Raw genomic sequence first — 24,605 nt, 5'->3', positions numbered from 1 at the left:
TCTTGCATCTGTCTTTACCAGCCCGGGAAAGCTACATGTATTGCACTGAGATCAAGGGTGTTCAACCCCCCTAGTGCTTGGAGCCTTTAATACAGTTTGTCACGTTGTTGTAGTGATTCCCCCCCCCATTATAAAGTTATTTCATTGCTACTTCATGACTGTAATTTTGCTACTGTTATGAATCATAGTGTAACTGTCTGGTAGGTGACCTTTGTGGGGGTCATGACCCAATGCTTGAGAACTGCTGACGTAGGGTGGCATGAGTGCTGGGCAAGGGGCAACCTTATCCTGAACCTTTTTTTCACCTTTTTTGTTTTGACAGGAATCTCACTAAGTTTCCCAGGCAGGCCTTGAACCTGAGACCTTCCTGCTTCCCCCCCACCCCCTTGTAGCCGAGGTTACAGACCTGAGCCACCAGTCCCAGTATTATAAAAATACATTTTAGGGGTGGGGCGGTGCCTTGGCAGGTAAAGTGCAAGCCGAGGACCTGAGTAGAACACTCAAAGTTGGGTGGAGTGGCATGTGTCTGGTTCACAGCATCTCTATAGTGAGATGAGCAGGGGAAATGAGAATCGTAAAAAAGATGAGTGACCAACCAGCCTGGCATATGCAACAGACAGTGAGGGAGACCCTGTCCTCAGGCAGAGCCTGGGGACTTGATGGCCAAGGTTACCCTCTGACCCCCACGTGGGTGCTGCGGCATGTACACACCTCTACTAATGCATAGGATTCTTCTTTTTTCAAGGTTTTAATGAGTCTTTAGTCATAGTTAGGTGAAGGATATTTGTCATCTGCCCCAGGTGACATGAGTCTGGCTTCACGCGCACAGTCGTGATGCTAATGGCGTCCTGGATCAAGGCAGACTCTGATGAAAAGCATCCTAAAGGGAGGACGGTGGAATGAGTCATGTAGGCTGGAGAAATAAACTGACTGACTTAGCAGGCTGCTAGAAATGTGGCTGTGAAGTTAGGGTGAAAATTCAAAACAGACGGTACAGACCCTAGAGGTAAATAATGGCAGATAGAGGCCTGAAGGGCCTGAAGGGCTAGAACAAGAAGGAGGGCGGGCAGGCGGGGCAGAGGGAGGAGTCACAGCACCCAACAGCATCTACAGAGCAGGCACTGATAAGAAGTAGGCTGCCTGAGGCAGGGCTGGCAGTATCATCTCTGTCCTGTAGATGGTGAAGACAGGCCAGCGGCAGGAGAGAGCCAGCCTCCGGAATAGGACTGGAGAGTCTGGAAGCCGAACTTAGGGCCACTGGCTGGAGAGTTGGAAAAGAGAAGAGAATTGATAGGGACATCAGCGGTGTCACCAATACAGAACGTGAAAGGACGTCACGATGGAGAACAAACTGACTTAGCAGGCTGCTAGAAATGTGGCTGTGAAGTTAGGGTGAAAATTCAAAACAGACGGTACAGACCCTAGAGGTAAATAATGGCAGAGAATTAGGTCTGTGCATGGTCCCCGTGGCAGGAAACAGCTGGATTAGATCACCGAGTTAAGGTCCTCTGTACCTTTTTAATTGGAAGCTGCGGTGGGTGGGTCAGGTCCCACCATGTAGTCCTAGAATTTCCCAGGCAGACCTGACTGGCCTCTAATTCAGGATCTTCCAGACTCCTGAATGTTGGGGTGACAGGTGTGCGCCCTGTGACAGCCTGGAAGGACCACAGCTGCTCTGTGTGGTTAGCCCAAAGCATGCCATCTCAGCGTCTCGCTTCTCAACTAAGTGCATGGTCTTCTGGGTGTCGTGGACTGAGACCTCCCCACCATGACACAGGGCATCAGACCCTTAGCTTACTCGGGTCTTTAAGTCAGGTGAGGTACAGGTGGCTCATCATTGTAGACTTTGGGATGACAACACAGCCGGGACAGGTGGCTGTTCTCAGTCAGCTTTCTTGAAAGTTCATGTGGAGAGTAAATAACCTTTTTGGTTATTCAAAAAGACCTGAGGTTGTGTGCTTGGCTCCTTTGTGTGACAAAGAATGGGGAGTGAGGGGGTGAACTGGATCTCTTCAGAAGTGATAGAAGTGTGAACCCACTGGTGATATCGCTGTTTTTCCAACAGAGTCAGTCAGAAGAATTATCCCATTACCATTTGACCCTCGAGGAGCTGGGCAGGAGTTTTAAAACTAGCTCTGATGTCCTCTCTTCGTAGTGTACACCTGGTCTCTTATCCCAAGTGTACCTACGTTTTTACCTACGTTTTAGAGCTTGCTATAGGGATAAGTAGCTGAGTGTTTGTAGAGAAGATATGGCCCCCCTTCCACCTGTGTTGGAGTGAGGAAAGTTTCTTCTTGCTTTATAATGGGGTGTATTTATGCATTGTGACCAGGAAAGAATGGCATTGGTGGCTCCATGGTGGTGGCCAACTAGAGCCAACTGTTCTATGCGCGACACCAATCAGGAAGCACATCTGTCAGGACACAGGTTGGGCTCTAAGCCTCTAGCCACGCCCTGGCGATTCAGCAGTATCCACCATCTGGACCCCATGTGTAAAACTTTCCCCAGCTCCCAACCCCCAAACGGTGCCAGCAGCTGGAGCCCAAGTGTTGACAGGGGCAGGAGGGAGCCCTTCCACGATCCAATGTTAGCAGGTAGAGAGGCAGATGTGAGTGTGTGTCACGTACCAAGCATGGCGAGAACATGCTCTAAACACCTGAAATGAGAAGCCTGCTAAGGGGTCGGAGAACAGAGTGGGCTGAGCTTTTGCCAAGATAGGTCCCTGCCTCTGCCTCGACAAGGCACCTGGAAGCCCCTAAGCTGTGACGCGGAATAGTACTTCCCGGGCCAGGTTCTTCCATAGCGGAGCCTTCACTGCTCGCTTTTGGGCTGTGTGGGCGTGCACGTTCAGTTCCCCATCAGCGCTACTGAGGTGGCTTCACACTCATGGAAAGTCAGGTTAGATTGTAAGGTGCTCAAGGGCAGGTCACAGTAAGGGAGCTGGAGCACACAGGCTCAGACTGTGTTCAAGGAACTCTCAAATTCATGGTTGGTTCATGGTTGGTTCATGGTTGGTTCATGGTTGGTTCATGGTTGGCTCATGGTTGGTTGGTGCTGGAGAGATGGCTCAGCGGTTAAGAAAACCGACTGCTCTTCCAAAGGTCCTGAGTTCAGTTCCCAGCGACCACATGGTGGCTCACAACCATCTGATGTGTGGTCTCAAAAACAAACAGAAAAATTTCATGGTTCGTTTATCACCAGGCTTTTAAATTTCTGTACAGTTTGGTTCAGAGAAATAAATGTTTTTAATAAATGTTATTGCTTTAAGAACATGGAATTTTGTCATACCTTTAAAAAAAAATCCTTTTTATCAGGTCTTTGAGAATTTCATACAACAAGTTATCCTTTCTCTAGATTCCCCATCAGATCCACCCCTGCCCCCCAATTTTGTGTCCCTTTCTTCCCATCCACCAAGCCATTTGTGTGCGGTGGATTCACAGATGTGTGGCCTTGCACTGGAGCGTGGCTCACTCACCCATTGGCTGCAGTCTCCTTCCTTCCCTTCCTCCCTCCGCCCTCTTTCTTCTGACAAGGATTCTCCCTCTAGCCCCTGGCTGTCCTAGAACTCACGCTGTAGACCAGGCTGGCCTCAGACTCAGAGATATGGCTGCCTCTGCCTCCGGAGTGCTGGGAGTAAAGTTGTTTGTATTTAGGTGGTTCAGTATCAAGCGCCACTATGGCTAGGAATTAAAGAGCTGAGGGCTTAAACCTAACTCACACCAGTCCTTTGTCTTTAGAATCAGGACTCCGTACACTGAAAAGACTGAATCTTGGTCACTTTCATATCACTGTGAAACTTTCTGAAGTGTTTTTGTTTTTATAAATAATGATTTATATATTAAGTTTCAGGGATGAGTAATATAATTCTATTTTAATTAAAATAAAGTTTTTAAAAAGGCAAGTTTTCTAAACATGTAAGACATGGCTTGAAAATCTTTATAGAGTCCTTTTTTTGAAAAAAATAGCAGTTCTTACAAGAAACATTATCATAAAAATATTACCAGTATTCCTATTATAATTCTCAACACTAAAATAATCTTGGGAAAAAATTTCCATTCAAGTATTGACATATGAGGAATGCTGCACGAATGCTGTTCTCATTTTATAAACTTTCATTTGGCTTTTTTTTTTTAATTTTGGACTCACAAGCCTTTTCTTAAGCGAGTATGACAGTATTTTGCAAATTATTATAGTCATCTTTCTAAAATAACAGTATCCTTGTGAACCTCTTATTTCAGAGCCCAGCGACCTGACTCTGAAAATCTACAGAGCGGAGTCCTACGCCGGCCTGCAGGAGTTCAAAGCAGCCCTGGAGGATCTAAACGCAGTTCTCTTTCAGCTTCCCAACTGGCCCGAGGTAAAATGGATGTTCGCTTTTGTGTGAGTGTTAACCTTGCCACTGTGAGGAACTTCAGTCACAGCTACAGCTCTGAACAACCATTTCATGGTTGGCTTCTGATGAAATGCATAGTTTGGAGCTAAATCAGTGATATTATGTTCACCTCACAAGCTTCAAGGCCCGAGTTCAAGTCTCAGAAGGACAGGCAGGTGTCCTGGGACAGGTTCGCAGTCCCAGGCCCGGGAAGACAGAGCCAGGTGGAACCCTGCAGCTCCTGAGGTGGGGTCTAAAGAGTGTGGCCAGAGGTTGGCCTCTAGTCTCTGCACACCTGCCTGCACATGAGCACACAGACACACAAAAGAGAATCATTTTGGGAAAGAAATATGTAGCTTCCCGAAAATTTAGGTAAGATGAGTATTTCTTTTTCTTTTATTCCACAATGTAATATTCTTGTTAAATACTTGAGAATTTCACCTAATGCATCCCAATCACACTCATGTCCCAGTCCTCCCAGGTCACCCCCCACCCCACACTTGTGACCTTCCCCAAGGAGGGAGGCAAAAAAAAAAAAAAGCAAATTTTGCTGTGAGAAAAAAAATTGATTGTAGGGGGAAAAACCCAAACCTTTGTTTTCTAAGTAAAGAACAAACAATTCATGACACAGAAAAATAGCATAAATTTCTATGTAAAAATTTCAACTTCATGTATTGTGAAGATAGATTAAAACTGGACTTATCGAATGTGTTTGGTAAGAGAGAGAGCATAGACCCTAAAGGCTGGGAGATTCTGAGAGGTGGCAGCGTTCCAGCACAGTAGGTTTGTGCAGAAGTTGACCTTGCCTAGGTGGTTTATACATACACACACACACACACACACACACACACAGACACACACAGACACTTAGAGGCTAGCCTTGAACTCAAAGAGATCCTCCTGCCTCTGCTTCATGAATGTTAGGATTAAAGGTATACACTGTCACTACCCAGCTTGAATTTTTGATGAAACAAGAAATTTTATTCACAGATATTTCAATGCTTATATATATGTATACATATGTATGTATATATATATAAATATGTGTACTTTACATATTATATATACATATGAATATGTAATATATACATATTATATATATATACACACACACATACATACATATGTATGTATACATATATATGAAGAGAGAGTGTAAGAGACAGTAAATTGGAATTGAGGGCAGTAATTATAACCACAGATAATTTGTAGCACAGAATCTAGTTAATTGATTGCTTTGATCCCCTCACATTCTATAGATAATGTAAGCATTGTATTTTAGCCTGAATGTATATATAACCTACCATAGTTGGAGTTGTTGGATTATTTACATATACAGGTTATTCATTAGACACATTTGAAAATTGCTACTCAGTTTTCATTTGCTAAGAACTAGAAGATAATGACTTAAATTTTACCTAGGTTATTTGTCACTAATAGTCACAAGGCAAATATTTAAAATTTACTGCAATTATTTATCACTGTTAAAATGTGTTAAAAGAAGTCACTCAGAGTTTAAATACCAATATCACTCATCCTGATTTTAAGATGAGATTATTTACATTACTTTTAATACATGCTTTTAAAACATCTTAAATTCAGTAAACATACTTGTTATTTTATGTTTCTCTTAAATAACTGTCATTTCAAGAGTAACCTTTAAATTGGCAATTTGGGGAGATTAGCAGATAAGATTACTTGCTGCTTTTCCAGGGGATGTGAGTTTAATTTCCAACACCCACAGAGGATGGCTTCTAGTCACCTGTTAACTCCAGTTCCTGGAGATCCAGACACCCTCTTCTGGCCTTCTTGGGCACATGCGCGCGCGCGCACACACACACACACTGTTTAAATTAGTAATTTCTCAAGTAAAGATCATTTTGTGAGCCTCAGTTTCCCCATTTGGAGTACGTCTTTGGACTCTGGGGTAGCAGATAGGTTTTTCACATGCTCGATCCTTCTCAGAGCCGCTCAGCTGCAGAATCAGCGCCTTGAGAGCCCTTTCTTTCCCTGGCGGTTTGGGTAAACAGCTCTGTGCGTGAAGTTCGGTGTGTGCTTTGTTGAAGGTCTACTTCAGGAAGGGGAAAGTACTCCAGGACGCCGGCTTCCTAGGCGACGCCTTACAGCTCTTCCTCCAGTGCTTAGCCCTTGATGAAGACTTCGCCCCTGCAAAGCTACAAGTGGAAAAGGTACTACTTTACTCACGCCGTTGTCCAAGGCAGAGACACATGGGGGCTTCAGCAAAGTAAGGCAAAGGACATAAGAAGAAATTTTATCTGAGGAGCTATTTGATAACTAAGTTCTTACCTTTAATATATTGAGTTCTATTTTTTTTTGTTTTCTGATTTTGTCAGACAGGGTTTCTCTGTGTAGCCCTGGCTGTCCTGAAACTCACTACGTAGACCAGGCTGGCCATGAACTCACAAAGATCTACCTGCCTCTGCCTCCTAAGTGTTGGGATTAAAGACATGTGCCACCACTACCACCACCTTTGGCGTAACCAAAGAATTTCATTTATATATATTTCAATGTAGTATTTTGGTTAATTAATACAAATGGTTCCAAATATAATCTGAACATTCCCAGTTTGAAAATCAAAACTCTGAAATTTTGAGGATGGGATGCCGTGCCACATGTGAAAAGATTCATTCCTGACCTTACATTGACTGACTGGCCGTAGTCAAAACACAAAACAGAAGAGCACTGAGAACATGATATAAAATTACCTTCAGTTTATGGGTACAAGGCATACCTGAGACAGATTTTATATTTATTCTTGAATCCTGTTCCCAAGATAGCTATCTATAAACACTCTAAAATTAAAATGGAAAATTTGAAACCCTTCTGTCCCCAAGCACTTTGGAAAGGAGTGTGCTTTGTTTAGTCAGAACCAAGCTGAGGGTCCCTATTGAAGGTGCTTTTGTTATACTGTAACACTCAGGAAATTTCTCCCTGTACCAATGAGTTCAAGGCTATTTCCCACTTTGTCTTCTATGAGATTTAGTGTGTCCTGTTTTATGTTGAGGTCCTGGATCCGCTTGGACTTGAGTTTTGTGCAGGGTAATAAATATGGATCTATTTGCATTCTTTTACATACAGACATCTAGTTAGAACAACAATATTTGTTGAAGGTGCTTTCTTTTTTTCCACTGTATTGTTTGGGCATCTTTATCAAAAATCAAGTGTCCATAGGCATGTGGGTTTATGTCTTGGTCTTTGAATCTATTCCATTGATCCACCTGTCTGTTTTCTGTACCAATACCATTCCGGGTTTTTTTTGTTTTTGCTTTTGTTTTTAATCACTAATGTTCTTTAATACAACTTGAGGTCTGGGATAATGATTCTTCTAGAAGTTCTTTTATTGTTCAGGATTATGTTTGGCTATCCTGGTTTTTTTTTCTATATGAAGTTGAAAATTTCTCTTTCAAGGTCTATAAAAAATGTGTTAGAATTTTGATCTGGATGGCACTGAATCTGTAGATTGCTTTTGGTAAGATGGCCATTTTTACTATGTTAATCTTGCTTGTTCACGAGCATAGAATATCTTTCCTTCTAATTTCTTCCTTAATTTCTTTCTTCAAGGACTTGAAGTTTTTGTCATACAGATCTTTCACTTGCTTGGTTAGAGTTACACCAAGATATCTTATATTATTTGTGGCTATTGTGAAGGGAGTTGTTTCCCTAATTCCTTTCTGTGTTTATCATTTGTATAATGGAGGGTTATTGATTTGAGTTAATGTTGTATCCAGCCAATTTGCTGAAGGTTTTTTTTTTTTTTTTATCAGCTGTAGGAGTTCTTTTGGGGCTCCCTTATTGAGTAAGCATCTGTAAAGACAGGATCTTTGCAAAGTTCTTTGGGAAAACCCACTGATGTAGATTCCTAGCTGTGTGACCTCAGTGTCTCAGAACCTGCCACATCGGTTATGATGTTAGGGATGGCCTTTTGAAAGGATCACCTGGGTCAGTAAGTGATGCAGAGTGCCCTGTATTACTCACTGAGCCAGCATCCCTGGACCTGGGGAAAGGATTTAACATGTGCTTTGGGGAGCCCTCTGTGCCCTGAACTATGAGAAGTTTTCTCCTTTCTCTTCTCCCTTAAGAGTCCAGCCAACAGCAAGGTGTGCACGTACCTTCTAGTGCACCATCTTAATAATAGTGTGGTCTCTGACCACACATGTTTGCACCATTACCTCTAGGTGAGACTACAGACACTTAGGAGCTTGGGACTTTGCATCTTGCCTGCTGGCAGGCATCTTTCCAGTGCTGTTTTCTGCCTACAGGTCAGGTGAACGTGAACTAAGCAATTCTTTAAATGTTCCTCTTTGGTAAGATTTTTCTATAAATCGTGGAGCAATACACATATAGGGTAGGTACAGTTCAGTGAGATTTTAGAAACGCACATAGCAGTATGACAATGCCCTTATACATTAGTCTCTGTCACCCTACAACAGCTCTGCGTTTCCTTTCTAGTCAGTCCTCCTCCTCATGTTCCCCAAGAAACTGCTATTCAGATTTCTGACTCCATGGGAGAGCCTTGCTTATTCTAGTATTTGATACGAATGGAAGCATTCAATGTGTACTCTGGGTCTCCATTTGCTTAGATACTATTTAGGAGGGAGTTTCCTTCCTTCCTTCCTTCCTTCCTTCCTTCCTTCCTTCCTTCCTTCCTTCCTTCCTTCCTCTACCTCCTCCAGTTTATGGGTTTTTGTTTGTTTGTTTTCTGTTTGTTAGTAAACCTCTTTTGTTTTATTTTCATGGTGGTGTTTGGAGGGTTTGGTGCTGCTGCTACTGTTATACTATGTTTTCAAAGCATTTCATTGCAAATACCTGGGTGTGGAATTGCAAAGGCTGGAGTAGGGCTGACTTTAGTACTTTTTTCTGTGCAGAGCTCTTTACCAGTGAGCTACATCCCTGGGCCCTAGGTAGCTTCCTATCAAGTGAATTACTGCTCGAGCACCTACAGAAGACATACTCTACTCACACTGTGTCTATTTCCTGACACTGATTTGTGGATAACCACCTTCTATGTGTTTGAGTGATGGCACATCGTAGAAGCTTAACCCTCAGACGTAGAGTTTAGGAAGCACCTGCTGCACAGAGAAACATGGCGCTTTTCTCAATAAAACCTGTTTATGCAGGTGATTGGGATTTATTCCTTGCTTGAGCACCCAGGAAGTTCTATCATGCAGCCAGCTGTGTTCGAGCGCCCAGGGCTGGCAGGGCAGCTTTGTTTGCTGCCGAGCACGTACTCAGCAATGGAGGCCACTGTATGGGTAGTTGGTCAGTGACAGACTAAGTCCAGTGTAAACACAGGAACCTTTAGAGTTTTGTGTTTAGTCCATGTTCTTAGGTTCACACACACAGAACAGTACTCCACCTGCAACTCAAAAAATGCACTGTCATGGGCACCTTGACTTCCTGACAGAATAGGACTGGCTTACTAATAGATTAAATAGTTCCACCTCTCTTAAAACCTCTTCCCTTTATAATTCCTATACTTAAAAACCTAGCCATTCCCTTGGGTACTTTCTTAAGCCACTTTATACCTTCCTTTCAAAGGTTTAAATCTACCCTTCCCCCCCCTTTTTTTATTGAAGTGATATGATCCCTATTGAGGCATATCTTGGTTTATAAAACATAAAAATATATTGACTCTATCTTGATTATTAAAAATTGTGTCCACTATAAACACTTTCCAGAATTTGCATAGCTAATAAGCTTATATTATTGTTGTTCACCAGATAGTATATATCTTCTATTCTATTTTTATGTTTCTTACAGATTCTGTGTGACTTACTGTCCCCTGAAAACGTAAAGGAAGGCCTGAAGGAGTCTTCCTGGAGTTCGTTGTCGTGTATCAAGAACAAACCCCTTGGTTTTCCATCGTTGGTAATGGAACAGCCGCACTCCCCTGCTGAGCTCAGCCTGAAGCAGGTAAGGGTTGGAAAGATGGCATTTGCTCCTCACACCCACCTGCTTATAGCTAAGACCCCCCCCCCACTTTCTCAGGGTCGAGCATTAGAACCTGCTTAAGTGTGTAAATAGATGTAGTAACAGGATCTTGTCTACAGCATTTGATTTATACTAAAGCCCTGCACGTAATGTCAATACCCACTGAGCACCATTTTAGGTCCCTTAACAGGCAGCAAACTTACAGTGTCTTAGAACATGTATATAGTTATAAATATTTTATTCTCGGTCTCAAAGCATCTGCATCTAAACAGTGCTGTGACAGCAGTCAGCATGATACCTAAGGCTCTATAAACACAAAAAGTCATTTACTTGCCTGGCTTTAAAGTTAAAAAGTTCTGCATATCATAAGGGGTCGAAATCTCGGTTCCATTTTTCTTGTTGGCAAGAAGAGTAAAGCTCACTGAACAGAGAGGATTGCTTTTGTTCATTGCCTCCCACAGACTGAAGGACAAGCGGAGGACTCCCCGGAGCCTGTCAAAGGAAGCTTAAACCGGGCACAGTCAGCGCAAGCCATCAGTGCCGCGACGGTGCCTGCCAGGGAGGACGGATTAAAGCGAGTGTGCTCAGAGCCTTTACTGTCCGCTCAGGGAAAAGGTGCTCTGCTGAAACGAAAGCTGTCTCTCTTAGAACAGGATGTGATTATTAATGAAGACGAGGGAAGGAATAAGCTCAAAAAGCAAGGTGGTAAGGCTCTCCTTCCGCGGCTGCCCCCACCCCCACCCCGTAAAGTCCTGATTCAGAATGGCCTTTGAACTCCTTCCCCCAAGAGTAAAACCTTGTCTGTTCACTTGGTTAGAATCTCCCGGTGAAGACTGTATGTTCTCAATAGCTTACAGCGACATCCCAGAAGAACTAATAGATGTCTCGGACTTTGAGTGTTCTCTCTGTATGAGGTGAGTGTGCCAAATTTTATAAAGAGGATTATGTTGATGTAAATACGTGGCATAGATAAAGGTCCATTATTAAAGGAAGTTTTTCCAACTCGAAGGCACATGGTGTGAAAGCTAATGTGTACTTTGTTTGATTTCAGGTTGTTTTTTGAGCCAGTAACAACCCCTTGTGGACACTCATTCTGTAAGAATTGTCTCGAGCGGTGTTTAGATCATGCGCCTTATTGTCCTCTCTGCAAAGAAAGCTTAAAGGAGGTAAATGCACGCGTGTATCTGTTGATTGGGCGTGAGTTTGGGAGCATGGTTGGCTTGTGCTCAGCCACAGAAAATGTGGTTTCATTTTCAAAGTGAGGTGAACTCTGCATCCTTGCTGCCCGAGAGTGCACTCCTGATTAGCCATGCTGTGTAGGAAAAGAGGAACCAGGAGCTGGGCAGAGGTAGGCCTAAGAGCAAGTCCTCCGTGCTTGGGTGGTTGGTTTGTTGGCCTTTGTTTTGCTTTAAGAGATAATAGCATAATATAATTAGTATAATATGATAATGAACAACAGAACAAACACATCCAGGATTGGACAAAACAAACCAGCAGAACACAAAACCCACAACAAGGCACACAGATCCACTCGTTTGCATATTCTTTAGGAATCCCGTAAAAGATACTAAAGTGGAAGCCATACTATGTATACAAAGGACTTGCAGGGTAAAAAAGAGGAAAAAAATAAAATAAAAATAAAAAAGTAGTAAGGTAAGTTTTTTTTAAAAAAAAAAAAAGAAAGAAAGAAAGAAAGAAAGAAAGAAAGAAAGAAAGAAAGAAAGAAAGAAAGAAAATCCCTGAGCCAACATTGTGAGACAAGGAACCTCTAAAGATGCCACTTTAAAGAAAAGGAATACAGCCTGCTGCCCACTCAGGGGAAGGTTCAGTTTTAATGATGACACCACTGGGGGGAACTCCAATGCCCTGCATCTCACCCGGACTTGAGGCCTGTTCCAGATCCCTTAGTGCCCAGAGCGACTGTCCTGTAGAACCTCCTGCGTGGTATACACCGTCTAGCTTTCCTATCCGGTTTGGCGGCCACTGGCCACGTGTCACTAATCAAGCCTTTGAGTTGTGGCTGCAGTGTCTGAGTGACCAGTTTTCATATTTAACTAAAGCTCACAGAGGGCCCGTAGCCAGTGCTTGTTCCGCTGGGCAGCATAGCTCTAGGGAGTGCTGGCAGAAGACAGAAGAAAGCAGACAGTGTCCTCCTTGTAGAGCCAGAGGCCAGCGCTAGGCCCTGGGATGGGACAGATAGTGGCGGTGCTGTCTCCTGGCCCCTGTCAGGATCAAGTTTCAGGGTACTGTGAAACTTCAATGGAAGCATCCACAGGAGCATGACTCCCTGTGACTATTTACAGCATTGTGTGTAGAGAGAAACATCTGCTGCCATTTGTTTATTAAGAAATAAATATAATCCCTATAAAAAAGCTTATACAGAAAACTGCATTGATGCATTTGATATGTATGTTACATAACAAGCTGGTATGTTGAAAACATATACAAGCACACACATGTACACACACACACACACACACACACACACACACACACACATCTATGTACAATGCTAGCAAAGTCAAGAAATCTAAAATGAGTTACTCTTGAAGGGTTTACCAGTTCTGACAACAACTTGGCATTTCGGGGATAAAGTATATTAAACATGCTATTTTTCCCAGAGTTTAGATTATTCTGTGCTATAATTGCTCTTGTTTTCAAGTTGACTATTCAGTACATTACTTTCATTTAGAAATACTTCATCTTTAAAAATACTAATAGTTTGAAGGAAAACCTGGATTATTCCCTCTGAATATATGACTAGCTGTTTAAAAATATCCTGTTTCCAGTGTTGATGATAGCTTATGTTGAATCGTTTATAAAGTACAAATTATACCTATATTTATACCTAATAGTATATAATTTGAAAATAATACTGATGTGCTTCTGTATTTCCTGCCAGCATTTTACTGTTCTCCTTTGCCCATTAAGTCTGGTTTACAGACATGAGCTTTGCAGAGATGGCAGCCTTTCCCCGAAACAGAGCGTACAAGCTAGGCTGACCCTTTGTACAAAAGCTGCATCGCTGTAAATTAATGAGTGTAGCTATTTGTCAATATCCTTAGCTAAATTCCTAGAAGCTGAATTACTGGTTCGATGGCAATATTTTTATAATATTCCTAAAATCCACTTGTTGGATTCCCTAGTCCCCTGCCACTGTTGCACAGATGTAGACTCCTCCCTCCCCCACCAGTGACATGTGACAATAGTTCTTCAGCTCTAACTATGTGAGCATCCATTTTTTTCAGAAATCTTTATTAATTTAACAGAACACAGACGACTGCTCTTACAAAGTCTGTGATGCGGTTAGCCTCATGATAAACTCCTGCTGCCTACATACATATGGTCTGACAGAGTCCACTCACACCCTCCTCTTCATTGTAAAAGGAGTACCTCTTCCAGAGTGTCCACAGATCAGCAGCTCTGTATCATCAAAGAACTTGCAAGAACTACTGACTCTCAGACTCCACATCACCCCCAGGTCTTAGCAATCCGTATTTTCACAGGCTTTCCTAGTCAAGGTCGAAAACTACTTCTGTAGCCTTTTCCCATTGTGTTCTTCATTACAGCTTGACACAACTGCTATTTCTGTTGTCTTTACAGACTGACGGATGGTGTCTCCATGTGACTCTTTTCCCAAGTTCTTTCTATTTTATTTATTTACATTTTTAACAAATGCATGTGTGTTTTCTGTCTGTCGGTGTACTCTGGCTTAAGCAATTGTTAGTCTAATTACGAAGACTTATGTATAGCACAGTGCAGGGATGGTGTGGATGTCCCTATACTGTGGTAAAAACAGTAAAATACACAATGTAAGGTAAAAGAGGAATTAAGGAAGACATGATGAAACATGCAGTCAGATCCTGATCTGCGAGAGCTTGCATAGACAGGAGATAAGCAGATGTTTTTGTCAGCCAAAACGATGATGTATGCTACATGTGGACAGACACTTTTCGGAATATGTCGAGGGATCACAAATGTACCAGGGACATAGAGGTGGGGGCTAGATCATTCAGGAAAAGCAGCATGCTTTTCAAGTCTGACTGGTGGCAATATTGGAGGAAATACCTAAAAGAAAAATTAAATAGGCTGAGTGGAGGCATATGTCTATATTCCAGTACCTGAGGAGCTGAGGTAGAAGAACCTCAAGTTCCAGGCCAGCCTGAGCTATACAGTAAGACCTTATCTCACAGAAACAGCTACAGCCCTCCCAACAGGAAAAAAAAAACCTATGTAGAGACCTATTGAAAAATAGACAAAACAGCAGTTGTTTTGACTTTCTGAATTAAGGCGAGTACATTTTTTTTTCCCATCGGTATCTTCTTTCTGCTTCTTCGAAATCTGCTTGTGTCGTGGGAGACGGCAGGGGCCAGGCTGGCTGCTACCAGTGAAAGATCTGTGCTCCACCGCAGGGCACTTTCTGCAAGGGCCTTGCTTCCAGCTGCATCTCCAGTCTCACACTGGAGCAGGCAGATTTTTGGTGTAGCTACGTGAACTGCAGGGTTCCCCTCATGCATTAAATGCAGTTAGAATCGAGAGTGCCAGTCTGTCACAAAGACTTTGACCTCTCAGTTAATCTTGGCCGGCTTTCTACCGGAGGAAGGCATCTACTGGAATGTGCAATAACTGTGTCTTTCAGTATCTAGCAGACAGGAGATACTGCGTCACCCAGCTGTTAGAGGAGTTAATAGTGAAGTATCTGCCGGAGGAGCTGTCGGAGAGGAAGAAACTCTATGATGAGGAAACGGCTGAGCTCTCACAGTAAGTCTCTTCTCAGTCCATTAACCGAGACTATGAAGACGGCCAGAGAGCCACCCCAGAGTGAGCTGGGTCCTGTCACTCAGTAGAGCACAGAGGCATTTCTTCGAAGCCAAGTATCGATCGGGTTCCCTGCCGTACGCCGACAGGATGGTGAACCTGAAGTCCAGGTGTGCTTGGGGAGGCCTTGGTGCAGCTCTTTGGACTGAAGCAGTGTTAGAGGAGACAAAGGGAGTTCCTGCTCAGACAACAGGCGGAGGAATGGGTGAAGTAGGTAACGTGGATGGAAACCCAGGTCTCCCACATCCTGGAACAGGAAAAAGCTTACATTAGCAGGGATCTTAACCGACAAGAGCGCTGGTTCTCAGCCTTCCTAAAGCTGCAACCCTTTAATACACTTCTAATGTTGTGGTGACCATCCACGCACATCCCCCCCCACACACACACCCACACAAGCATAACGTTATTTTGTTCCTACTTCAGAGCTGTAGTTTGCTACTGTTGGGAATCATAGTGTAAATGTCTGTGTTTTCAGATGATCTTAGGCGACCCCTGTGAAATGGTGGTCTAACACCCAAAGGGGTCGCACCCCACACGTGGAGACTGGCTGTGCGAGAGACTCAGAATGGGGTAGGATTGAAATATGAAGGAATGCCGTAGGTGTCGGTAGTGATACCAGTGGGAGACCATCCACATTAGCAGGACAGGAAACACCCAGAGGCAACTTTGGGGTGTAAGCAGCTGTCCCCACTGCTGGGGACAGGTCGGAGCTGGGTGTGTCTGCCCAGTCTGCCTGCTGTAGGGTCTCCCTTCCTTGTCCTTTCTTCCCCCTCTCCTTAAACATTTTTGACCTTTTGATCCGTCACTTGGATATCTCTGAATTTCCGTGAGGGGTTTTTATTTCCTTGGCATTTCCTTTACTCCTCTCAGCTAGCACACTGAAGAGCTCTGTTAATTTTATGTGCTGTTATTCTTTAGCAACGGTTTGCTTCTACCATACGTTGGATCTTTCGCTTCTAAAACAAGAATGAATTGTGTGTGAACTAGAATCTCCCCATGTGTGCCCGTGGGGAGTCTTCACAGTCCAGTGGCCTTCAGGACAAGGTTTCGAAGTTTCCTCTTCAGGGCCTGTAGTGATTTTTCCTCCCAAGAAACTGATGTTTTATTGTGTACTTTTGTGAGGTGAGGCCCCTGTCTCTTTTGGATACTCAGGGAGAAGGCTAGACTAGAGATTCAGTGTCACTCCGTGACATTAGCGTGGCGGTGAAACCAGCCCGTACAGGAGGAGCCGAGGCTGCGAGCAGAGGGAGCTAGTGGTGTGGAGCAGTCCCGGGCAGCCATGCTTGTAGCTGGGCTGTGTTTTAACTGCACTTTTGTGCTAAGCACCGCAGGCCCTTAGATCACTAGTGGTCATGTAGCAGGAACATAAACAGGGAACAGAAGCAAAGCTAGAACCCTGGTCCGTGCCTTACCGAGGTACACGGACCATCCTGGCTGCATTACGCCCTGTCGGCCTGCTCCCTGTGAGTGAGTGCCGCCCTGGGCCTCGCGGCTGGCAGCCTGGCGCTGGATTTCAGCCGCTGCCTGCTTTTCTCCACCCCTCTCCTCTCTTCACCGCTGATCTCCAGCCATCCCCCCTCCCCCCCCAGTGCCGCTGTGAACATCCATTTCTGCATCTGTAGGCTTGTTTCTAAAAGGAAAACTCTTGGTCCTAAGGATGCTTTCTGTCAAAGAACCCGTGGTGTTTCTGTGGTGGAGTCAAGTGCCTGTGTATGTATGCATTGTTTTCCTCAGCTGCCCCCACAGGGCTAGGCTTTCTCATCCTTGCTACCTGGGCATTGTCTTGGCCCCTCTTACCGTTCACAATCTGGCTGAACAAAGGTTTCTGTCACCTTAGTTACCCAACAAGAATGTTATTTTGTTGAATTCTCTTTGTTGATCTTTTGAAAATATCAGGGTTAAGAGTTTTTGTCCATTTTGAGAGCCAATTTTTTTTCTTAATGTCTTATGAATAAAAGCTATAACTCTGTCCTGCATTGTAAGTATTTTTAAACAAGTTCTCAATGTAAAATGTTATGATACATTTCCTTTTGAATTTATAAAAATAGCTCTCTGTATGGTGCCTACTATTTTAGTATTCCAGGTTATAAATATGAGAATCATAATCATATCTAGTTTTAGGGACTCAGTGGTGTGAACTTGATGAAGGGGTTCTTATTCCTGCTCTAGTCAGGAACCAAGAGCACACATTTAAAGCAGATTTTGTTGTTGTTACTATTGTTGTTTATACGTCTTTTTTTTTTTCTGTAATAAGACTTCAGTTTTTTGCTCTGGTAAACCTGCTGTGGTTTTACTATCTGAGTTGGTTCATAACAATGAAATGTCTTCTCTTTCAGCTTGACCAAGAATGTCCCAATATTCGTTTGCACTATGGCCTACCCCACTGTGCCTTGCCCTCTCCATGTGTTCGAGCCCAGATACAGGCTCATGATCCGGAGAAGTATCCAGACCGGAACCAAGCAGTTTGGGATGTGTGTTAGTGATACGCAGAACAGGTGGGCTCCTCGTGAACTTTGGCATCTGGGTTACGCCGGTGCTTCTTGTGTCTGGATGAGGCTTTGCACATTGGCGCTTAAGCAGTGTTTTTCTCTTAGTTTTGCAGATTATGGTTGTATGTTACAAATTCGAAATGTACACTTCTTACCTGATGGAAGGTCTGTTGTTGACACGGTTGGAGGAAAGCGGTTCAGAGTTTTAAAAAGAGGAATGAAAGATGGATACTGCACTGCAGACATTGAGTATCTGGAAGACGTTAAGGTATGGGCAATGTCCTTTCCCGGTACATTCTGGGCCACTGTGTCCTAGGGTTTGGTTCCAACATGTAGGTGATGTTTCTAGACACAGAAGTCAGCTCTTCTGTCATTCCTCGTTGCTGCCTGCGAGGGTTAGCCCCAACCACCTTACTTTATCTTGTTCTTGAATTGGTTACCCATTCAGGAGCACATAGGAAGGAGAAGCTACAACCTCTTCATATTCCAGGCATCCCAAGTAGCCAGGTGCCTGGGCTGGACTTACGTTTGTACATACAGTAGTCATGGTAATCACATAACAGTAGCAGTTGACTAGATCAAACTTCCAGCTCATCAAAGTTTTAAGTTTGTAAATCTCTATCTTATTTTATTTGATTCACTAATAATTAAAATTGCTATAATTCATAGATTGAACCTTAATATAAAAGTAAACACAAAATTCTTTTAAGGGTTGCTCTGTGTATTAGGGTTTTTTTTTTCCTGTGCCAGAGACAAACTTAATTATAAAATAAATATAACTGGAAGCTGTTTTAAAATGGCCGGATATCCCAGATAAGACACTGCCAGTGTATATGTACTGCTATAACTTTCCTATGGGCGTTATGGTGACTGGCATCTTTCATAGATGTGATCGGCCTCTTGATATTTTTAGGATCTAATTTACCAACTGGAATTAAAGTGCCAGAAAGTGGCTGCTGTTTTAAGTATCAAATTGAAAGTAATTTCTACAGGAAAGGCAGGACAAAACACAGGCCTTACCTTGGCACTGTTGACTGGTCTCTTCCAGCCCTTTATTTCAATCAGCATTTCTTGGCTACTGGGCATCTTCACAGGGTTCATAGAGTCTTCACAAATCTGAGACAGTTAGCAGGTGCAGAGAGGAACTGGGAATCTGCTGTGCAACAGAAACGATCGAAGGATGGCTGACTCCACATCCTGTGAACTTCCCGCCCCACGCTGCCTCTCTGCTGATAAATGTGATTGACCTGATGGTGCCTGTTCTCTCTTTAAAAAAAAAAAAAAAGCTGTCATGTGGCGGAAGGCAGAGGCAGGCAGATCTCTGAGTTTGAGGCCAATCTGGTCTACATAGAGAATTCCAGGATGGTTGGAACTATATAGAGAGCCTGAGCAAACAAACAAACAAACAAACAAACAAAAAGATGTCATGGGGGGGACTTTGCTCTATTATGGCAGGATATATTTTTTTAATTTTATTTTTATTTTTATTTTTTTTAAAGATTTATTTATTTATTTAATGTACATCAGTACGCTGTCCTCACACACACCAGAAGAGAGCGTTGGATCCTATTACAGATGGTTGTGAGCCACCACGTGGTTTCTTGTGGGAATTGAACTCAGGACCTCTGGAAGAGCAGTCAGTGCTCTTAACCTCTGAGCCATCTCTCCAGCCCAGGACAGGATATTTTATGAGTTGAAATGAAAATTTTAGTTGATGTAGTCTTTGTCTTGTGTGTGGTTCCTAAAGATGATATGCTTTGTAAAAAAAAAAAAAAAAAAAAAAAAAAAAAAAAAAAAAAAAACCCTGAGGCCTATTTTAATTTTAGGTAAACTTGTAGAAGGATAGATCACATTTGATGGCAAAGTACTTTGGGTGGGCAGCCAAACCACACGTCCAGTAGAGTAGCGCTATTGGAAGTGTTTAGAAACTGGCATCACGTTTGGGAGCCTGGGGTCACGTCTTAGATTCCTCTTTTTCCCATTTCATACGTTTTAGCTTTTTGCTTTCGCTGTTGTCCGCTCGGGTCTGGAAGACCTCAGTTTTATTATTTACCCTTTCTTCTTGTGGTAGTAATTCTATTTTCTGTGATGTCTACTGAAATGTTAAGCTCTATTTAAATCGTTGTGGCCAACGTTCTAAACCTTAAAAAAAAAGCTTGCTATTGAAATTTCCGGTTGTTTCCTGGCCGCTTTTGTTGATCTCTCGGAGGTGCAGCTCTTTGCCATTTCAACTATTTTTAAGCACAGCTTGTGAATATATCACTTTATGCAAATTAAAACTGATTGTAATGCATAGTTTCAATTTTCATTTTACTTTTTTCAGAAGTAAGACTGTGCAGTGGCCTTTTGTGTCTTGTATCTTGTGTCTTTTCAAAATCTTCCCATAGCCAGTGGGCCAGGAACATGGTCCGCCTTGACCTTCCACCTGTGTTCTCCTGGTTTTCTTGTGGCTAGGACATGTCTTTCATTTCACATTTGCCATTTGGTGGTCTAGAGGGTGCATGGAGGAGTTAATGGACTCTTATGACAAAAGTTGAAATTATAGATTTTATTCTCTACCTTTTAACATGCCCGTTTTTTAGCAAGTATTTTGTTTTTTGTGTTTTGTGTTTTGACCCAGTTCTCCCTGTGAGGGCTGTGTTTGTGGCTACCCTCCTGTTCCTACTTTCTGTCATGTGGTTTGTTACCCGAGTGGCCCAATTTTCTTTTCACTGTAGCAACTGTTCTATTCCAAACTTGTGTGGACCTTTGAACCAGAGCTCATTGTCCACCATACTTCCTCCTTCCTGGGCTGTCTGTCTGGTTGCTGCCTGCTCCGGGTGGGGACCAGGCACTGCCCCTCCCAGTGAGTCCTGTCAGCACTCTGTAAGGCAGAAACATAGCCTGCTACTGCCCGAGAGTCACACTCTGATAACCTCGCACGGATGTGGACAGTCCAGACTTGCCGGTGTTTGTGTGCTCCGTGGGGCCCAGGCTAAGGGCTGGGAAGTCACCGGGATCTGACTGACTGTTCTTCCTAGATTGAGAATGGAGATGAAATAAGGAGTCTGAGAGAGCTTCATGACCTGGTGTACTCGCAAGCCTGCAGCTGGTTTCAGAATTTAAGAGACAGATTTCGAAGCCAAATCCTTCAACACTTCGGATCAATGCCTGAGAGAGAAGAGAACCTCCAGGTAGGACAGTCTGCTGCGGCTGACAGTCTCCCTTTCTCCTAAACCAGATGAATAGCTTTCCACCTCCTCTCCTTTTATTGCCTTTGATGACATTTTTAGCCTCATGGCTCTATCCTCTAGAGCGCTGGTATCTGCTACAATGTAGCCCAAGCAAGGATGCCTGTGGGGAAGAGTGCCACAGAAGGGGGGGGGGGTTGTCTCAGGATGTCTTGAGGGTTGTAAGATTTAAAATGGATGCTAGCCTACATTAACCTGTGACTCTGAAGCCACTGTACTCCAAGCCTTCAGATGTGCCTTTGACAGTTGAGAGATGTGTGATTTTTTTTCCATTCTCTCCGATGTCTGCTTCTCCCCTTTTATCTCCTATCTACTGTTCACCGTTTGAATCCACTTTTGTCTAGTTGCTTGTAACACTTCCATTACCATAAAACTATCATTCTTGGGGTCCTGCTCAAGTACTAGGGTTTACATCAAAACTGAACCTAATTAGTAATGTGACTTAGATTCTTTCCGTGTACCGAGCTTCGCAGTAGCAACTGAAAAACCCATTAGGAGGTCCCTTACCCTGGGGAATCCAACCATAGGCTCATGAGACAACCAATATTAAGCAGCACATTTTGAATTGAATAAAGTATTTCTGGTTAAAAGATGATTGATTTTGTAGTGGAATAGCTATAAATATGTTAAGGTGGAGAGATAATAGATCCAAGTGTGATCTCTCTCTCTATCCTTCAGAGGTTGGGGTCTCTCCAACCCCAGTGAGTCTCTTAAGTCAGCATCAGGACCATTTCCAAACTGAGGACCGGACCATTGCTGTGCCTGTAGTACCCATTGTGGCATATTTATCCTGGACACCTGAATCTGGTTAAACATTATAGAAGAATGCTTTTAATATACAAAGTGGAATAACACATTTGAAACCTCCAGAATGTAACTTTCGTAAAGGTCTGGGCGGTATTTCCCCATGGTCCTCTCCTTTCTCCTCTCTCAGTAGCTGCCCCTGGTATCTGGCCAGGCCACACTGGGAGCCAGGGAAACAAAGCAGCCACTGTGTGAGATCCAGGAATGAGAGGGTTTGTAAAGAGGGAGGAGCGAAGGTCAGCGCCAACTGCACCAGAGGCCACAAGCTCCCTCCTCAGTTCATCCGGAGCAGCAGAGCACTGTGCCTCACTGGGACATGTGGAGAACATGCTACGGTTCTTAGGACCCCAGGGAGCGCCTGTCTGCCCATCAGTCAGAGGCAGTGAAATGGGTGGGTCTCTAGAATCCTCTGGAAGCTGCCACCCCCAACACACACACTTTGAAAGTTTCTAGAAAATAATGACCTCTTTATCAATTTCTGCATCTGGTAAGAATGTCATTGGCCTGATTGAGTCTAACCTGGAGACACGTGGAGGATAGGATTCTGGGAAACGTTATCTCTAGAATGCAGAAGGAAGTGGACCTGGTGCAGAGGTCAGAGCAGGGGACAGTGGGGCCATCGCGTAGGCTCTGTCGTGGCTCCTGAGCCCCAGTGCAGGGAGCAGTGAGGAAAGCTTTCGAATCCCCTGTGCTCACTTATCGCTGTCTTTGTGGCTGTGTATCAGCCCTTGCAACATACAGGCGCTTCCTTGACAGGAAGTTGATCTTCCCTCACCCTTGCAACGTTAATTTTTTTTCAACTAAATGCCATTTTTTTTCTTTCTTAGGATTCCAGTTTTTGAATAAAAATGTCAAGTATCAACAATTAACTTTCTGTAGTGCTTTAAATAACCAGGTCTGGCCCCACGAGGCATTTGGCACTATCTGGAGACATTTTGACCTTTACAACTGGCGAGTGCTGTTAGAGGCTAGCTGAAGGCAGGTAAAACATATGTCAGCAGCCCGAGGCCGAGAGCCTGACTGGGCATTGACAAAGAGCTGACTGGAGTCAGGGCCAGGTTAAAATCCTGCCTCTAACAGGGGAGCTGAGAGACCATGGCTGGTCTTGTCACAGGTCCCGGCTTCAGCCTCTCACTGACTGTGGGCATCGCAGTCGCCTGCCTGTTATATTATTAAGAGACTTACATAGTACCTGGCACATAGACCAAGAAGGTTGGGTTTTGTTTTGTAGTTGTACTGTTACATTAACAGTCTAAACTGCTGGTTGGTTCTAGGCAACACCCAATGGACCTGCATGGTGTTGGTGGCTGCTGGCTGTCCTTCCTGTAGACCCGCGGTATCAGCTCTCCGTACTGTCCATGAAGTCTTTGGAGGAACGGTTGACAAAGATACAGCATATTCTGACTTACTTTTCTAGAGACCAGTCTAAGTAACGACTGCTTGGCTCTCCCTCAGCTCGCTCTCAGCCCAGAGGCTAAGATGCGGCTGGACCTTACTTTAACGTCGCCCTGATCCGGCTCCGTTGACAGCCGGATTGCCCGCTGCCTTTTGCACACCCAGTGCTGGTTTAAGACATTAAGGAAACTTTTCTTTTCTTCGACCTCCTGAATCTCGTGGATCTTCAGATGAATACCTTCAACTAGGTCCTAGACCACTAAGAACTTGCACAGAAAACACGCACTGAATGTGTGTTAAACCTCGACATTGTGATGAAGTTGCACTATGTATGTACCGTACTCTGAATGAACAAAGAACTCCGTGGATGTATGACTTTTGCGTGTGTGTGCGCGTGCGTGCGTGCGTGCGTGTACATGTGTGTGTGTGCCTGTGTGTGCGAGTGTATTGTGTGAGTGTGTACGTGTGTGTGCTTTTTCTCTGGCTTTAAATTTTAAAAGACAAAAAAAAAAAAAAGCCATAGAGAGCGAACTTGCTGAAGGTCCTCTTTTGCCCAAGTTTACAACAGTAGTCACAGGAGTTTTTGCAGATTGAATTTGCCTCAGATTTATTTGTCCTGATGCTTCTATTTGCACAAGTATGTAAACTATGGTATAGAGTATCATTTTTTTGTTGGAAATCCTGCTCTTGCTGAACTGTCTTGGCCATCGACTATGACACAGTTAATTATTTATGTAAATACGAGCATCCCGGTGGCCAGCAGGCAGGGGTGCAGAATCTAGAGCCAGTCTCCAGGAACAACTGCGAACCTGACATGGTACTGTGCATCCACTCATAAAACACTTAAAACTGTGAAAATATGGTTTACATTAAAATGTACATAAAGGTAGAGGGAGAACTCGATTCAGCCAGTTAGCTTGTACATTTTAGGGGGCTTTTCACATTAACTGCCCGTCTATGTCATTTAGAATTTGACACGATAACTTGTATTTAAGGAATTCTGTAGTGTATAAATCAGTTGAGGATCTGGGGGAGGAGGAGGAAAAGCTTAATGTAGGACTCAGCTTGTAAGGTTTGTTTTGTTTTGACTCTGGTCTTGGTGCAAATGTTAGTTATGCCTTATTCATACCACAGTTAGAGCACCGTGCTATGACACGGGTATTTCCACGCGGCCCGGCCCTTTTATAATTATTTGTTGCAGATTTGTGACTGTCTCTATTAACTTTCTTTTATGTAAGTAATTTGTACAAGTTTCTTAAGATATTTGCTTTTGCTTATTTAATTTTGAATAAAAGCTAAATTCATAATACTTTTTTCCCCCTTTAAATTGTAAAGCGATGTCAAAAAAAAAAAGGTCAGTACAGGGACCGATCTATATATAGTGTAGAACACGTGTTTGGTTGCTGGTTTTATGACCTGAGGCTTAAGTTGTAGATTTGGAGGGGAGGGGCAGTTGGAGGTGGGGCCTATGGAGTGTGTGTCTGAGTGTATAGGGTCTCTCTACAAAGCTCTGCCTGTCCTGGAGCTCACTATGTAAACCACAGT

The 24,605-nt window shown here is 43.6% G+C and overlaps 1 protein-coding gene across 2 annotated transcripts in view; it reads left to right on the top strand.

The window, feature by feature from the left end:
- The window catches only part of Lonrf1 (LON peptidase N-terminal domain and ring finger 1), a 32,531-nt gene extending 8,164 nt beyond the window's left edge, over positions 1-24,367 (top strand). The window contains exons 2-12 of one of the 2 annotated variants that reach the window (XM_052162415.1): positions 4,239-4,357; positions 6,439-6,561; positions 10,154-10,306; positions 10,786-11,026; positions 11,142-11,238; positions 11,376-11,490; positions 14,964-15,085; positions 17,479-17,637; positions 17,737-17,899; positions 20,652-20,804; positions 22,940-24,367. In XM_052162415.1, the coding sequence (XP_052018375.1) occupies positions 4,239-4,357; positions 6,439-6,561; positions 10,154-10,306; positions 10,786-11,026; positions 11,142-11,238; positions 11,376-11,490; positions 14,964-15,085; positions 17,479-17,637; positions 17,737-17,899; positions 20,652-20,804; positions 22,940-23,098 (1,604 nt within the window). In that variant the 3' untranslated portion in view covers positions 23,099-24,367. Of the gene's footprint in view, positions 1-4,238; positions 4,358-6,438; positions 6,562-10,153; positions 10,307-10,785; positions 11,030-11,141; positions 11,239-11,375; positions 11,491-14,963; positions 15,086-17,478; positions 17,638-17,736; positions 17,900-20,651; positions 20,805-22,939 lie in introns of both variants that reach the window. The other variant, XM_052162414.1, reaches the window with a different exon arrangement.
- Positions 24,368-24,605: the final 238 nt, after the last annotated feature.

The sequence above is a fragment of the Apodemus sylvaticus genome, chromosome 18 (genome assembly GCF_947179515.1).
Source record: "Apodemus sylvaticus chromosome 18, mApoSyl1.1, whole genome shotgun sequence".
NCBI classification, from domain to species: Eukaryota; Metazoa; Chordata; class Mammalia; order Rodentia; family Muridae; genus Apodemus; species Apodemus sylvaticus.
This window is presented reverse-complemented; position numbering and strand designations above follow the sequence as displayed.